Source organism: Camelus bactrianus, chromosome 18, assembly GCF_048773025.1.
Source record: "Camelus bactrianus isolate YW-2024 breed Bactrian camel chromosome 18, ASM4877302v1, whole genome shotgun sequence".
Lineage (NCBI taxonomy): Eukaryota > Metazoa > Chordata > Mammalia > Artiodactyla > Camelidae > Camelus > Camelus bactrianus.
This window is the reverse complement of record NC_133556.1, coordinates 28972775-28988416: the sequence shown is the minus strand read 5'-3', so window position 1 is coordinate 28988416 and position 15642 is coordinate 28972775. Positions and strand designations below refer to the sequence as shown.

Sequence of the window (15642 nt, the reverse complement as noted above, 5' to 3'; positions counted from 1 at the left end):
CATGGGGGTGGAATGCTGTTTCTGAGATAGCAATGAGGCCTTTATGCAAAGTTGTAAGCAGTCTGAAAGTAAAAACGAAGCTTACCAAGTCAGTAACTTTGTTGAATGTATGAGACAGGCAGTGGTCCAGAGACCTCCAGCCTGAAATCTCGGGAATCCAAGCTGAACCCCAGTATTAGTGCTCTCCCTAGAGGAGGAGCCATAGGCAGGACTGGACGGTAGCAGGAAGGGGTAGGCAGGGGGCTATGGCCGCCACCAGGGCAGAAAGCCTGGTGACCATGGCCTCTCATGAGGTCAAGACTGACTGGAGCTGCCTGGGGTCCACCTTGACACTACACACATCATTCCTCACAGCTGGTTCTCAGGTGTGCCCCAGTCCCTTGTCCCAGGTACTGGACAGCACATATCATTACCCCTCTGCAGGCTGACTTGGTCCTCACTCTTTGAAATTTTGGTGACCGATGTGCTGGTCCTGGAATTCACGGCTTCCGTTGCGACCTGTGCCTCCACATGAGGGCACGGATGAAATGTCCTGACTTTATCATCCAAGAAAGGGTCATTGTTGGGAGCTGACCCTGGGGCTGGCCATGCTACGGAAAGGCCTTTCTAGTTTTCAGTGGTTTTTCTGGGCTCTAGTCTCCTTCCTTCTTCTCCTTTGTCACATTTATGCAACAGGGAAGGGTGGTGTCCTATAGGTCAGGGCCTTTAAATCCTGGCCCTGCCCTACCAAGTGTACCAAGTGCACAGCCGGGCCCACGGTGGTGAGGGAAGCCGAGGGGTCCTCCGCCAGCCTTTGAGCCCCGCCTTAGCCTGAGAACCAAGTGTCCGCTTGTGTCCAGTTAGGTCTAATCCCCAGCACTGACGCTCAATCTTGTGAAAAGGACTTCGGGAGGGCTCTGAGTCCCAGCTCCAGGCCTCCGCCACAGGAACCGGCCCACCGCGCTGCGCCTGCGCCCGCTGCGGCTCCGGGTCGGACTTCCAGTCCCAGCGGGCCGCGCGGCTGCGGTGGGCGTGGTATCCTGGGAGGAGCGCGGGGGACGGGACGTCCCGGAAGGGGCCGGAGGGCGGGGCGTCCTGGGAGGAGCCGGGATCCTTGGGGGCGGGGCGTCCTGAGCGGGGGCGGGGCTTCCTGGGAAGAGCGAGGTTCGCGGAGACTGGGTGACCAAGGCCCGAGTCGGAGGAGGAGGAGCGCGCGCGCCCGCAGAGTGCCGACTGTCCTGGAGGACAAGGTTGGAGTCCTGATCCGGGCGGGTCCCTGATATTCCCGCCATCCCAGCCCGCACCGAGCGCCATGGCCCAGCCACCGCCCGACGTCAGAGAGGACGACTGTCTCCCGGAGTACCACCACCTCTTCTGTCCGGACTTGCTTCAGTGAGGGCCGCCAAAGGGGCGCCTGCGGGAGCGGGGCGCTGGCCGCCCCGGAGAGCGGAGGGGAGTGGGGACGCACGGGGTGCAGGCGGCACCGGGACTGTGGTTTTACTGGGATGTGTGAGGACCCCATGCTTGGCGACCAGACTGTCCAGATGTACAGGTGGCCTCAGAGATGCAAGTTCTGGTGTTCTGATCTTTGGACTGCTGCTAGCATGTTCTGTTTGTCTTGGCAGGTGGTGGTGGGTATTCAGTGGTAATTCTGGAAGGTGGGAGTGAGGGGCTGTTCCTCGAGTACTGGGTTCACCTACTGGTGGGTGTCCAGCCAAAAGACACAACCAAGCCTAAGACTGGAAGAAGGATTTATTACTTGCAGCAAGTAAAGAGAACAGCGGGGATCTTTCCCAAAGCAGTGTCTCCCCCAACAGTAAAATTGGGGAAGTTTTAAGCTAATGTGCATATTAGTGAAGTGGCTTGGGCGGTGGACAGAGTGGAAACTTTAGTTGACTGAAGTCATGCAGCTCAGAAAAGGTCATCCCTTAGTTTCCAGTTGATCTGGTGGTAGAATGCTTTAGGCTAACCTTATCTTTGAAACAGAACTGGGAATTTTCACAGCATATATATATCTTTGATATGTTAGTTCTCATTTGTTTCTGCATTCTTCTGAGACCTGTTTAAAAACAAGCATTGTGGTGTAGATCACAAAATGGCTTAGGCCAAAAATGGCTTCTCTTACATCAAGAAAGTCATGCCTGGTTCTCTTTCTCCTGGGACCCCCTACCCTATCTGCTTACCAGGCAGCTGGAGGAAGGCATGTATGTTCTGAAAACATTTCTTAATTAATTAATAACTTTCTAAATAGATTTTTAGGTTAAAATAATTTTTCCCAAAGACCTGGAAAGCCTAGGAATGCAAGCTTCAAAAAGCAGCGTGTCTCAAATTGGATAGACATGCCCAGTGCAGTGGGTCAAAGTTCTCCAAGAGCCTCCTCCTGCCCTGCCCCCATTCAACAGGGGCCTCTGTTTTCTTCTCTCAGGGACAAGGTGGCCTTCATTACAGGTGGTGGCTCTGGAATCGGGTTCCGGATTGCTGAGATTTTCATGCGGTGAGCACTGCTCTGTGTACTTTGTGCCCCGCTTTTGCACCCCCACACGCACCCTTGCATGGACCCTGCTGGACCTTGGGATCCTGGGCAAAACGCCAGTGGGTGATGGGAACCCCTCTAGGCTCTGGGCCATCAGAGAGCATCTGAAAGGAGTCAAGTGCTGTCCTGAGGGAGGCAGGACTCCAGTGTCTCCTAGAGGTTAGTCTAGACTGTGGCTCTGGCCTCAGCACCCCCATTTGCACAAAGGGAGGGTTTAAAAGGTTGAGGTAACTACTGCAGGGCCCCCAGGGCCTTGCTGAGCCAGGGTTAGGGCGGGCCTTGCAGTAGTTGGACCCTGGCACTGTGCTGAATACAGTGTCTGTCTCCTGGGACACAAGTTCTGTGGCCTCAGGCCTAGGTCAACACTTTGTCACCCTCACTTAGGATAGGCCCAGAGTTAGGCCGGGGTTGGGGGAGGTGAAGCCAGTTTCCTCTGGGACCCTGCTTTTCAGAGAAGTGGTCCTACTGAACGAGATGTGGGGATTTGTCCATTCATTCCGGGTAAACTCGTTTTCTGAGCTGGAAGCTATGTTGCTTCTCTGAGCAGAGAGTGGCCAGCTGTACTGGGTGGGGGTTTGAGGATTAGGTGGGATTAGCTTAGCAGGTGGTTGCTGCTACTGTTACTGAGTTTGAGGCTGAGTTTGTCTGGAGGTGAGGCAGGAGAAGTACCTTGACCTCAGAATGGGCTCTCTGTCCTTTACTACAACTTAATGGCAGTTCGGTGGGACGGGGCATGGTGCCAAGCCAGGTGGACTCAGCAGGACTCAAACAGAGCCTGGGCCCCATGTCTGAGGCTCACAGTAGCTTTGGTGCCGTGCACATGGTATTTGGGGCAGGGACCACATCCCTGTGTGGCTGGGATCCTCGTTCCAGAGAGACCCAGTGGTCTCTGGGTGCCTGGTGCCTACCTGAGGTCCCACCACCATTGCTCAGCCCCACTAAAGTCCCTGTGTCCTCTACCAGCTGTGCCTTCAGTCCTGGGCTCCTGTTTCAGCCCGAGAGCCCCTTGGGGGAGGGGGGCTTTGCTTAGAGTGCCAGGCATGAACCCACCTGGGTGTGTCCCTCACACCTGCTCTTTGGCTTTCCAGGCATGGATGCTACACAGTCATCGCCAGCAGAAGTCTTCCAAGAGTGTCGATGGTGATGGGTCCCTCCTTTGCCCACCCTGTCCCTGGGTGGCTTTGGGGGACAAGAGCCTGGGCCTGGAAGATCCTGAGGTCCAGAGGATGATGACACCAACTCTGCTCTGCTCCCAAATAGGGGGCTTCAGTGGCAGTGGCCTCCAGGAATACCCTCGTCTTAAAGAATCTAAATATTGGGTCCTGTGGGGGGACCCTTATGTTGGGTGGCACCATGTCCCAAGAGAGATCTCCGGGCTCACCAAGGTTTTGCGGGAGACAGTCTCCCCTCTGCCCCAGCTGGTCTCTGGGCAGGGCTGGAGCAGCCATTCACCAGTGACTGGTGACCAGTGTTCTGGTGGTGGTGAGAGGAGAGGGAGCGCGGGATGTCTTAGAATTGTCCACCACGGGTCATAGCCCTGGGGAGTGGACCAGCTGCGTCTTCCCAGAGTGGTTTTAGAAGCAGAAACCTGGCTTCCTGGCAGAACCCATACTCACCACCCTCATCGGATTCCTCCAGGCCGAGGCCCACCTGTCTCTTCCTGTTTGGCTTCTAGGCTGCCCGAAAGCTGGCTGCTGCCACCGGCCAGAGGTGCCTCCCTTTGTCTCTGGATGTCCGATCTCCCCTGGCTATCACGGCAGCTGTGGAGCAGGCGCTGAAGGAGTTCGGGAAGATCGACATTCTCATTAACTGTGAGTCACTGTCACTGCCTGGGGGCTTCTGACGGGTCAGCAATAGTAGACCTCCCTATTTGGAGGCCCCAGAACTCCTGCCCTGGGTCCAGGCCACTGTCTTGGCCCAACTCTCCTCCTCCTGGGTCAGTGCATCCGGGGCTTAAGTGGACACCCTGTGAACTGGGCCGAATCACAGAGTAGAGGCACTCTTGTGCCCTGACATTGCCCCTTAAAGAAAAAGGAACACATATTATTTTTAGTATAGTTTTAGGTTTACAGTCTAATTGAGCAGATAGGACATATAACTCCACATCCTTCCCTGCCCCCTCCAATGTCCACTATTAACACCTTGCATTTGTTAAAACTGGGGGACTGATATTGACACATACTGTTAACTATAGTCCCTATTTTATATCCAGGTTCACTCTTTGCTGAAATTCCCTTTAAAAACATTCAGTGCGGCAGTTTCCTGCTGCTCACAAAGTCATAAGCTAGGCAGCCTAAAACAACAGAAATTTATTCTGTCTGAGTCAAGGCTGAGGTGTGTCAGGGCTGCACTATAGCTGAAGACTTCCGGGGATATTCTGTTCCAGGCCCTGCTCTTACTTTCTGGTGTTGCTGCCTGGTGTCCTTGGCTTGGGGCTGCCTCACTCCAGCCTCTGCTTCCTTAACACTGCCACCCCCCTGTGCATGCCCCCCCTCTTTAAGGATGCCAGTCCTTGGATTTAGGCCCATCTTAATTCAGTACCTTGATTATTTCTACAAAGATCATCTTTCCAAATACGATTATGTTCACAGGTATCAGGGGTGGGACTCCAGCATATCTTCTTGAGGGACACAGTCCAACCCACAATATCCATCTTGCCCGTCATTCAGGAATTTGTTCAAATACTTGGGCTTCTTTCCCTGTCCAGCCTGGACTACCGTGAGGGTCTGTATGCTTCAGCTGCCTGGGGCTCCAGCATTATCCCCTGTCTCCTTCCACCCTGTAGGTGCAGCTGGAAATTTCCTGTGCCCTGCGGGCACCTTGTCCTCCAATGCCTTCAAGACCGTGATGGACATCGACACTTTGGGCACCTTCAACGTGTCTCGTATACTCTATGAGAAGTTCTTCCGGGTAAGTGTCCTGTGGCTGGGGCCTTCCCTCTTATGGCTGCCCGCTCACTACCCTCCTCATGTGTTGCAGGACCATGGAGGGGTGATCGTGAACATCACCGCGACCCTGGGTACCCGGGGGCAGGTGCTCCAAGTGCATGCAGGCTCTGCCAAGGCAGCTGTGGGTATGGGCACCCCCTCTGGTCTGCCTTCCTGGGTTCCCACTGGGTCTCTCTTACCTGTCCCACTGGGTCCCTTCTGCCTATCCCTGGAGGCCGGCAGTGTCTGAGTGAAGCTGAGCCCAGTGGTGGGCAGTGGAGAGGCCAAGCCCTGGCCCTGAGCCTCCACCCACTCCCAGGCCACCCCAGGAAGCAGAGCAGCTCTGCTTCTCCCTCATACCTGCCTGACTCCCATGCAGATGCGATGACGCGGCACCTGGCAGTGGAGTGGGGTCCCCAGAACATCCGAGTCAACAGCCTTGCCCCCGGCCTCATCAGTGGCACGGAGGGGTTCCAGCGGCTGGGTAAGGCTCTTGGGGCTCCCAGGCCCCACAGTGGATGCTTCCCTGGGCACAGGCCCCATAGTGCCTCTGTGGGCTGCAGTCCCACCTGGCTGGGACAGGCCTGGGATCAGAGCCAAGTCCTCATGGCTCTGTGAGTCTGGGACTGGCATAGCCCTTCCCCAGGCTGGGGACAGTTAGCACACCCCTATGATGGACTGATGGTCAGCTGGACTTGGGCAGCTGCTCCTTTGAGGCAGAGGCTACAGGGCTGCTGGCCTTGATGTGTGAGCTGCACACAAAGTGGGGCGCCCATTGAAGCCTCCAGAACCTTGGCAGCATGAGCATGGAAAAGCCCTGTTCTGATTCTGTGGCAGTGTTGTCTGTACCTGTCCTGTTTTTCCTCCATAGAGTGGTGCTAACGGTGCCCCCAGCATCCCCAGGTGTGGCTTAGGGAAAGCTGGGCAGGGGAGGGTGGAGGGCCTCAAGGTCCTGGGGCTCACAGGTGCTGAGCCTCCCGCTTCCTCCCAGGTGGCCTGCAGGCTGGCTTGAACGCTAAGGTCCTGGCCAGCCCCCTGAAGAGGCTGGGGAACAAGACGGAGATCGCCCACAGTGCCCTCTTCCTGGCCAGCCCTTTGGCATCCTACATGACAGGGGCTGTGCTGGTGGTTGATGGTGGGTCCTGGCTGACATTCCCTAATGATGTCGGGTTGCTGGCGGACTTGACATCCTTCTCTGCTAAGCTCTAGGTGATGTTCTGCTCCACTTTCCGGGGTCGCCTGTGTCCTTGGCCCTCTCCCCAAAATACACACCTGGTGGGCTGATGATCACTGTGCTGGGCCTGAAATGCTCCCATCAGACTCTTGGATGTGTGTTTAGGTGTGTTCTCAGGCACTTCTGGGTTCCCCTGCTCTACATGTAGGGTAGGGCCAGGGGGTCCTCCAGAGGGGTTCCATTCCCCCCAGTCCCATGGAGCTGCACTGCAGACCTCAGGGCCTCCCTGCAAACCAGGACCAGCCGTGGCCCCTGTGGCTGGCATCCCAGTAGCTAGGATGAGGAGCATTCATTGTGGGGAGGTCAGGGAGAGGGCAGAAGAGGGTATTGGTGTCCAATCCCCAAGAGATGCACAAGGCCTGGCTGCCTGCTGCCCTCTCTGAGCACTGCTGTGGAACCATCACTTCCGGCCTGCCCTAGCCAGGCCACTCACCCACCCTGGGCTGTGCAGGAGGCGGGCGCTGGTCCCCCGTGCATGGGCGTAGTGACCAGGTAGTGACCTGCCCACACCACATAGGTTTCTGCAGGGGGAGGTCGGCGTGCCAGCGCTTGGAGAGTGGTGATGAGGCCAGGCTGTAGGGGTGTCCCTCCCCACCTAGGGTCGAGGCTGTCCTCCCTGCCCAGCCCCAGCCTAGCCTGGCCTCCTTTCTCCTCCTGCCTGTGTCCAGCCAGTACCCCGAGGCGGCTCCTGCTGCCTGGTTGGAGAGAAGGGGGCATTTCAGGCTGTCTTCTCTTCCTTGCTCCCCTACTTTGGGACCTTTGCTCGGCAAAGGGAAGCCAAACCAGGGAGGTTGGAGAAGGGTGTTTGAGCCCTCCCTGCAAGACCTCCTGTCCTGGGTCCTCTGATCAGGGTGTGTGGGCTGCACATTGACCTTTGCCTGGGGGGCATTCCTCCCTGTTGGCCTCCAGTGATGTGGGCAGGGTTGCTCCTCACCTGCCCCAGAGCCCATCCTTTGCTGGGACATCCCCAGAGGAGTTAGTCTTTGGTCATTCAGGGGCTCACATTCTAGGCCCCCCAGGTGGCCTGTCCTTGTTGTCACCAGCGCTCTCCCTCAGGCCCAAGGGAATCTGGAAGTCTGACCCCTCACTTGTTCCTTAATGACTGCTTTTTGACCTCCAGGCAAGGACCTAAGGGAGCTACTTGGTTCCTGGGCTTGTTTTCTATGCTGTTTATTAAAAACTTCGAGGTGCCCAAAGCTGTTGGTCAGCCCTCTGAGTGGGCACATGGATCCATCCCTCTATCTGTATCATCCCTTTGCATAAGCACAGGTTCTAGAGTTTTGCCACAAAATGCATTTCCTTAAAAAAATGATCTTTTTACTATAAAGACATCTCTTTACTGGACTTCCCAAAAGTTTTTAGAAGGAAAAGGAGGACACCTGAAGAGAATCACTGGTAATCTGGTCATTTAGAGGTAGTGGGTGTTTCCTTCTTGTCTTTAATCTGTGAGGGGTTTAGAAAACGCTTTCTACCCAGTGCTTGAAGCGCCCCCATCCTCAGGCAGAAGGAGCCCACCCTGAGGCAAGGGGAGGCTGTCTGCTCCCTTGGTGGGAGGGGCATGCTCCCCGGGGTCCCCAACGGTACTGCCTGCTCCCGCAAGGTCCTGGTGCTGCCATTAGGGTGCTGAGCTTGACCCCTCTGCCCTAGAAGCCCATGCCCATTTTTTGCTTATCTTGAGTGCCTTCCGGCCTCCACAGGTGCAAGGGAGTGGCAGGGAGGCTCCAGGACCGTGCCAGCTGGGAGGCCACCTGGCAGAGGGAGCTCTGCTTGCTATTTAAATGGAGACCAGAATGTGGTGGCATCAAGTCCACTAGGGAGGCAGGCAAATGGGTGCTTATGATGCTGCTGAGGGAAGAGACTGAACAGGAAAGGCAGTTACTGGGGAGCTGCAGGCAGTGAGAGGCAGAGGCAGTCATAGGCCCCCACAGGCCAGAGAGCTGGGGCCTGCTGTCCCCTGTGGAGAAGGTCCTAGGGAGGGCATCCCGCCAGCCACACGTGAAGGCCGGGACATACGGTTGAGGTGTGATTCCAGCAGGGGGTTTAGTTTAAAAGAGGCCTTGTTCTGGGACTCTACAGTGGCTTAGCTCCAGGAGGACAGAAGAGAATGAGGCAGGTTCTGGGAGTAAGCCTTTTATTACTGTCAGTCAGGGTTCTCCAGAGAAGCAGGACCAGTAGGATATATATAGATACACATGAGGAGATTTATTATAGGGACTGACTCATGTGATTGTGGGGGTTGAGGTGCTGTCTGCAAGCTGGAGACCCAGGAAAACTGATGGTGTGGTTCGGTCTGAGCCCAAAGGCCTGAGAACTAGGGGCTCTGATGGCCAAGAGCCAGAGAAGGTGGATGTCCCAGCTCAAGCAGAGAGTGAGGGAATTGCCCTTCCTCCACCCACACTGGGGAGGGCAGACCTTCACTCAGTACTGAATCAAACGCTAATCTCTTCCAGAAATAGTGGTTTACCAGCTATCTGTGCATCCATTCACCTAGTCATGTTGACACGAAATTAACTATCATGGCTACACACACCATAAAGCCTGTCTCTGTGCTCCGTCATCTGCATGGGGTGGTCAATGTGGCTGTAAGAAGTTGGCCTCGCTGTTTGGCTTAGTCCACCAGCCACAGCTGTTGTCCTGCAGGGGTAGGGTGGCTGCTGGGGGCTCCTGGGTCACAAGCACATCCGACAGGTGTCACTTACCAGGTGGTGAGGCTGGTGGGCTTAAGGACGGGCTGGCAAGGAGGACCAGGTGCACATGGTGATGGAGACAGCATCGGCCCCAGCTGTGGCACATGAACTTGGTGGCAGAGAACGAGGTTCTCCCCTTCCATGTTAACAGTTGCAAAAATTCCCCTAGAAAATGCCAGATTCTCTGAAAGGAAGGATAACTTTAAAAATGCGAACTGGGGTCAATTTTTTTAAACCGAAGCTGTGGAAGCTGATTTACAGGCCCTGCTAACTCTGAGTCCCTCTTCCTTGGTGTGAGGATGGTGCACTTTCTTTTTTTCAGAACTTTACATAAAAACATCTGCCAAAACCAGGCTGCCCACCACAGGGGTGTGACCATCCAACCCCCGCTCCATGTTGCACATTTTATTTTATTTTTATTTTTAACAGAGGAACTGAACCCAGGACCTTCTGCATGCTAAGCATGCACTCTGCCATGGAGCTATACACCCCCTCTCCATGTTGCACATTTAAAAAAACATCATGTGCCATATCTCTTGAATGAACACATGAATGACCCCAGCCTGCTCATTCCTGTGTGTTGTGAGCTACACAGAGTGTCCCCGAGGTATCCCATGATGCAGTGAACCTTATAATTTCCTAAAGTAGACTGTTAGTCTGGAGGAGTTTCTCTGCTGACTCCCCCTGTTGCCATGGTAACTTGGTAAAACTCCCTGGCTTGCACGTGCTAGCTTTGTCTGCAGTGACCTCAGACAGGCCCAGAGGTTGTGCTACACTGTTTCTGGGTCCCTGAGTTGGCACCCTCCCCATGTGGGTCTCTGGTGGTGTAGGGCACTGTGGTACCTGCTGGGGCTGGACCACCCCCATGGGGGAGAAGTGACTCGAGAGGCTGAGGGTGACCTCCTCGCTGGGACGCTGTCCACCTACCAAGTGAGCCCTTTGGTGCCCTGGCAGGGTCCAGCCTGAGCACAACTGGCCCTCTTGACCTTCCTCATGGCCTTGGACGTGGGCTTGCTGAGTGAAGCAGGGAGAGATGGTGAATCCCTGAGAACTCAATGGTTCCAGGCTCAGCAGATGGTCCCCTATCCTCTGACCCTTGCATCGCTTTGTCCTTACCTTGTGGGTCAGACTGAGCCTCCCTTGCAATGGTTGAGCACCCATCCTGGGCTGCAATGTTCAGGTGAGCGTCCTGCTCATCCCTGGCTCTGCACTGAGGCCCAGTTGTGCAGCGGCCAGGCAGCCCTGTGCTCTTGAGTAGAGCAGAGGGGCTCTCCAGGGTCAGGGCTTCCCAGGCTGGGAAGAGGGCTTGGCATGGACCTCCTCGGGCATTTCCTTCTGGGTACCTAGGCTGGTCTCTAGGATGCTGTTGACACAAACCTACTCAGGCTGTTCAGATAAAAAGGAGATGTGGGCAAGATCCTGGGACTTTCACAGGCTCCAAGGATGGGATGCACTGGAGCTTGGGAACAAAGCTGAGGCCTAGGGTTTGAGGGCCTGGGAATGGGTCTCCCTTCCTCCTCCCACCCCTACCTGCCAGTGAACCCACACCTCCCCTCTCTGCCAGTCAACTCTCTCTGCGTCCCTGTGTGCGAACTGTAGCCCAGCCCCTTGAAGACAGAGACAGGTTCCTTCTGGCAGACTCAGCTCTCCTTTCCAGAGGAAAGGCTCACACTCACTCTGGGACAGGGGCCTGGCTCTTGCTCAAAAAACTGTGGCAAGGGTTGACTGCATCATATGAATGTGGTAACTCCCACTTCTAGAAAATATGTGTTGACAGGCATCCCACGTGTGTTGTGACTTACACCAAACAAACTCACTAGAGACCAATGTGTAGACCAGTGTGATGAGAATGTGTGTGAGGATATGTGTGAGTGTGTGTGTGTGAGAGAAATCAAATGAGTCTCTGGTCCCCTCACTGGCGAAACCCAAGGGCCCAAAGGAGGTGGCAGAGGCTCCCGGCTCACATCTTGGGACCAGAACTCTGCCCAACTCAGCTCTTCTGTCCTGGGGGCCACATGGAGACAAGATCCCTCTTTGGACTTCCCTCTTCCTTGCTTGTGCTAACAGGCCCTTCAGGGAAACAGCTCCTTAGACAGGATTGCTGGATTTCACATTTACTGCTGGATTCTGGTTCAGGTCTCTGGGTCAGACCTATGTTACCTTAGTGGATAGAAGTTTCTGTAACTCTTCAGTCATTTATTTACTGATTATGTTGCATTATTTCCTCAGGTAACACATATAATCAGCTTGGAGTTCAATAATTGAACTCTCAGGAGATAATTTTATTTCCAAATTTCGTAGTATTTTGGGGCACCTCATCCCATCTGTACTTCAAAGCACCTTGACAAGACCTGACAGGTGTCTGTTGAAGAAGGAGTAAGGAATGTTAGGCAGGAATATGCAGAATTAACTTTTAACTCTTCCATCATCACATGTAATTTGGACAATTTTTACAAAACAGGAGAGTGATGTGAATTAGATCTTCACCTCTGGAAAATGTGACCCGTGGCTAAAAAGAGAAGTTCTGAATCTGCACAAACCTTTCCTCGCCTGGTCTTCAGTGCCCATCCCCCAGCTGGGGGCTGTGATTTTGGTGGCAGGGGAGGCATGGTGGGTGTGGGATGTGCTACACAGCACTCTGGGCACGTGGGGACTGGAGATGCCTGTCGTCACAGGAAGATAGGAGCAGGTGTCAGCAACTGCAGAGTGAAATGTTAAAATAAGAAAATCATCCAAACCTCAGCTGAGTCAGGAGGAATTAAATTGTGCCTTCCAAACTCATGGTCTATTTTTGCTCTAAGAAATGTACTTGACTAAATTTGAAGGTGAGGAAAAGAAATCTTTCCCCACTGAATAAATATCAGTAAACATGAGTGTGAACTGTGCTCTCAGTTGCTGGAGGCCACTGGGGAGAGTGTCTGTGATCTAGACCTAAAACTGACTCTGCTCTGGGTTAACTTACCCAACACAAAATGTTCACCTCGTTTTCACAATTGTAAGTTAGAAGTATTTGGCCAGCAGTTTTTGTTTATTGCTTGATTGAGGTACAATTGACCTACAATAAAGTGCACATGAGTAAAGTGTACAATTTACCAGGTTCTGACGTGTCTACACTTGTGAAGCCAGGATCACAATCAAGAGGATGAACATACGCATTACCTCCTGCTCCCTGGTAACCCCGGCACCTTTCCCTACCCCTTCATCCCCAGGTGACCCTGTGGAAGAGCTGGTGACCCAACCAGGATGGTGGCTCAGGCCTGGGAGGGCGAGGCTGGCCTCTTCTAGTGGGGAGAAGAGGCTCCAGGAGGAGGAGGGGCTGACATCTGGCTGAAAAGTGGGACAGTAGGTAGAGGCACTGGGCCCTCAGCGGGTCCAGAACCCCTTTTTCTGGGGTGCCCAGTTGCAGGCTGTTTGGTGGCCCCACTGCTCCTTCACCCTGATCCCATCGCAGGTCTGTGGCAGGTCCCTTCTCCCTTAAGAATATAGCTCTGCCCCTCTCCTGCTGTCTGTCTCCAAGGCCACCTTTGTGGCCTCCCTGGGGCCATCCTAGCCAGCTGTCCCACAGTGCCCTGAGTGAGGCTTCCACTCGACCACTGACTGGCTCCATCCTGGACTTTGTGCTCCAGGCAGAGGGCTCGCTCCAAGAGCAGTGATCACCGAGGAAGGACCTGTCACAGATGTATCTGCAACTGTCCAATTTGGGAGGAGGCTTCTTTAGACACCCCCAAGAATCTGCTCCCCAACTCTCTGGTGTGGGTTCCCAACATCACTCTGCCTTGGACACAAATTACTTTCAATATTAAAATAGCTGATAGGATGGGTATAGCTCAGTGGTAGAGCACATGCTTAGCATGCACAAGGTCCTAGGTTCAATTCCCAGTACCTTCATTAAAAAAAGAAAAGAAAAGAAAAGAAAAAGGAAAATGGCTAATAGAGATGATCTCACAAACAGATCAGGGAAGGACAGATAGCTTTGGGAAACTGGCTCTTTAAGTGAGAGAAATAAAGTCAGTTCCCTATGTTATACCACATTACAAATAAACAAAAAACTTCCAAATGGCTTAAAGACATACTTGTGAAAGGAAAAACTATAAAAAGAGGTGGATATGTTTGAGACTTTGTGTAGAGGATTTATTTATTGATTTTAAAAAGCGTTTATAAGGACCTACTGTATAGCACAGGGAACTATATTCAATTTCTTGTAATAGGCTATAATGGAAAAGAATCTGAAAATATGTATATATGTATGTATATGTGTGTGTGTACATATATATATATAAAAAACTGAATTGCTTTGCTGTACACCTGAAACTAACATTGTAAATCAACTAGAGTTCAATTAAAATAAAATAAAGTGTGAAAGTCCTAAAATATGTGGACAAGCCTGGACAATAGCAAGTGACACCCATGTATCCACTGGCCAGGTTAACCAGATGTTGATACTTTGCCCTGTTTGTTTCCAGTCTGTTCGTCTTTTAAGGAAATAGATGTTATGGTACCTTTCACTACTTTCCTCCTCTGTCCCCCTCAATATAATTCCCACTCTTGTTTTGGTATTTTCACAAGTGAAGGTGTTCAAAAGGAATATATGTATCGATAGTGTTTTTAAACTTTGCAAAAATGGTCTCTGTTCTGTAACCTGCTTTTTCTACACAGCTTGTTTCAGAAATCTGCCCTGTTGATGTGGCAGGTGTGGTTCATTCATTGAAACTGCCCATAGTATTCCATCACAACTCATGGACCACACCTCAGCCATCCAGCAGTCTCTTCGTGGAACCATGAAAATCAGTGCTGCCTTGAATACCCCTATCCTGTCTCCTTGGGGACCTTCAGGTGGAGAGGTAAAAATGCCAGGTTAAGGGGATACAGACCGTCAGCTGGGTTAGTCACGTGACTCCCTACACTCTGCTGGTATCAGACTTAATTTTTACTGATTGACTTCAAATGCTATCATCATTCATTCCCTTGATTACCAATGCGGTTAAGCATCTTTTTTTATGTTTATTGACCAATTGAGTTTCTTCCTTGAACTACTGTTCTTTTACTGTTTTTTGAGGAATTCTTGTCTATTTTGGAAATAAATCCATTGTTAGTTACATTTGTTTTAAATATCTTTCCCAGTTGCTATGGACTGAATTGTGTCCCCCCACATTCATATGTTGAAGCCCTAACCTCCAATGCAATGATAATTTGGAGATGGGGCCTTTGGGAGATTATTAGGATTAGATGAGGTCATGTGGGTGACCTCCTAAAATGGAATTAGTCTTATAAAGAGAAGAGAAAGAGGGAAAGATGGTTCTCTCCAACGTGCAAATATACACTTAGAAGAAGACACTCACCACAAGCCAGGAAGAGAGCTCTCAACAGGAAAGAATTTGCTGGTGTGAAAAACAATAAAGGGAAACCTCACCAAAATGGATGCCAGAGTGGAGAGTTTTTATACACACATCACTCAACATCAACAGGGATCCCAACATATCACAGCAGGGACACTACTTTACTACCCAGCAGGAGGGAGAAAGATTTTCTCTTTGCCCAGCAACAGCCTAGCCAATGAAAGACTCTCACAACTTAGCCAATGAAAAGCCACTGTACTTTGAATTCCTAGTTTCCTCCAGTGGGCTCTTTTGTTTACGGCAGCCCCTCCCAACTGCCCCTTCTCCTCTATAAAAAAGTTTCCTCTCCTTTGTTGGACATAGTTGTATATCCTGAATTATAATTCTTTGATGCTCTTGAATAAATCCATTTTGCTGGTAAAATAACTGGCTTTTTATTTGTTTTGTTAACAGTGGCATCTTGACCTTGGACTTCCAAACTGCAGAATTGTGAAAAATAAATGTCTTTTTTAACCACCCAGCATTTGGCATTTGGTCATAGCAGCATGAGCAGACTAAGACACCAGTCTATGATGTGTCTTTTGTCAAAGAGAAGGCTAATTTTTAAAAGTATTTTTTACTAAGGTACAATTTACCGACAGTAAAATTCATTCTTTGTAGTGTACAGTTCTGTGAGTTTTGAAAAACACATACAGTTATAGAACCACCATTACAATCAAGAGATGAAACAGTTCCGTCACTCCAACAAATTCCCCTCTCTCCCAGTCCCCACTGATCTGATTTGTGTTGCTTCACTTTCGGAAGGCTTAAATTTTAATGTGTTTAACTTTAAATCATTCCTTTCTTTAATGGTTTGTAATTTTTATTCTTGTGTAAGACATTTTCCTGCTCTAAGGTCGTAAAGATATTTTTCAGTGTCTTCTAAAAGTTTGAAAGTTTTGCTTTC

At 51.8% G+C, this 15642-nt stretch overlaps 1 protein-coding gene across 13 annotated transcripts; it reads left to right on the top strand.

Annotated features, from left to right (window-relative positions):
• The first annotated feature begins 1107 nt into the window (after nt 1–1107).
• On the top strand, nt 1108–15642 carry DECR2 (2,4-dienoyl-CoA reductase 2). 13 transcript variants are annotated; one of them, XR_012500403.1, is made up of 10 exons: nt 1128–1371; nt 2405–2473; nt 3601–3652; nt 4188–4323; nt 5298–5422; nt 5492–5585; nt 5819–5923; nt 6431–6574; nt 12570–12811; nt 13038–13213. XR_012500403.1 is itself a non-coding variant. In XM_074346690.1 (10 exons), exons 1-9 carry the CDS (start codon nt 1292–1294, stop codon nt 12504–12506), a joined length of 855 nt encoding a protein of 284 aa, XP_074202791.1. In that variant the 5' UTR covers nt 1130–1291; the 3' UTR covers nt 12507–12532; nt 14017–15642. The 13 variants fall into 13 exon arrangements, 10 of the variants coding, with proteins under 10 accessions (XP_074202792.1, XP_045369627.1, XP_074202791.1 ...); XM_074346690.1 differs by lacking the exons at nt 12570–12811; nt 13038–13213 and adding exons at nt 12457–12532; nt 14017–15642 and having other exon boundaries at nt 1130–1371; XM_045513673.2 differs by lacking the exon at nt 12570–12811 and adding an exon at nt 12457–12532 and having other exon boundaries at nt 1130–1371; nt 12987–13213.

Bases quoted from the DNA above. Each gene is read 5' to 3' on its own strand.
- DECR2 (XM_045513671.2), top strand. From the start codon at position 1,292: ATGGCCCAGCCACCGCCCGACGTCAGAGAGGACGACTGTCTCCCGGAG. The intron at 3,653-4,187 runs GTGATGGGTCCC...TTTGGCTTCTAG, and splicing joins GTCTTCCAAGAGTGTCGATG to GCTGCCCGAAAGCTGGCTGC. The intron at 5,924-6,430 runs GTAAGGCTCTTG...GCTTCCTCCCAG, and splicing joins GGAGGGGTTCCAGCGGCTGG to GTGGCCTGCAGGCTGGCTTG.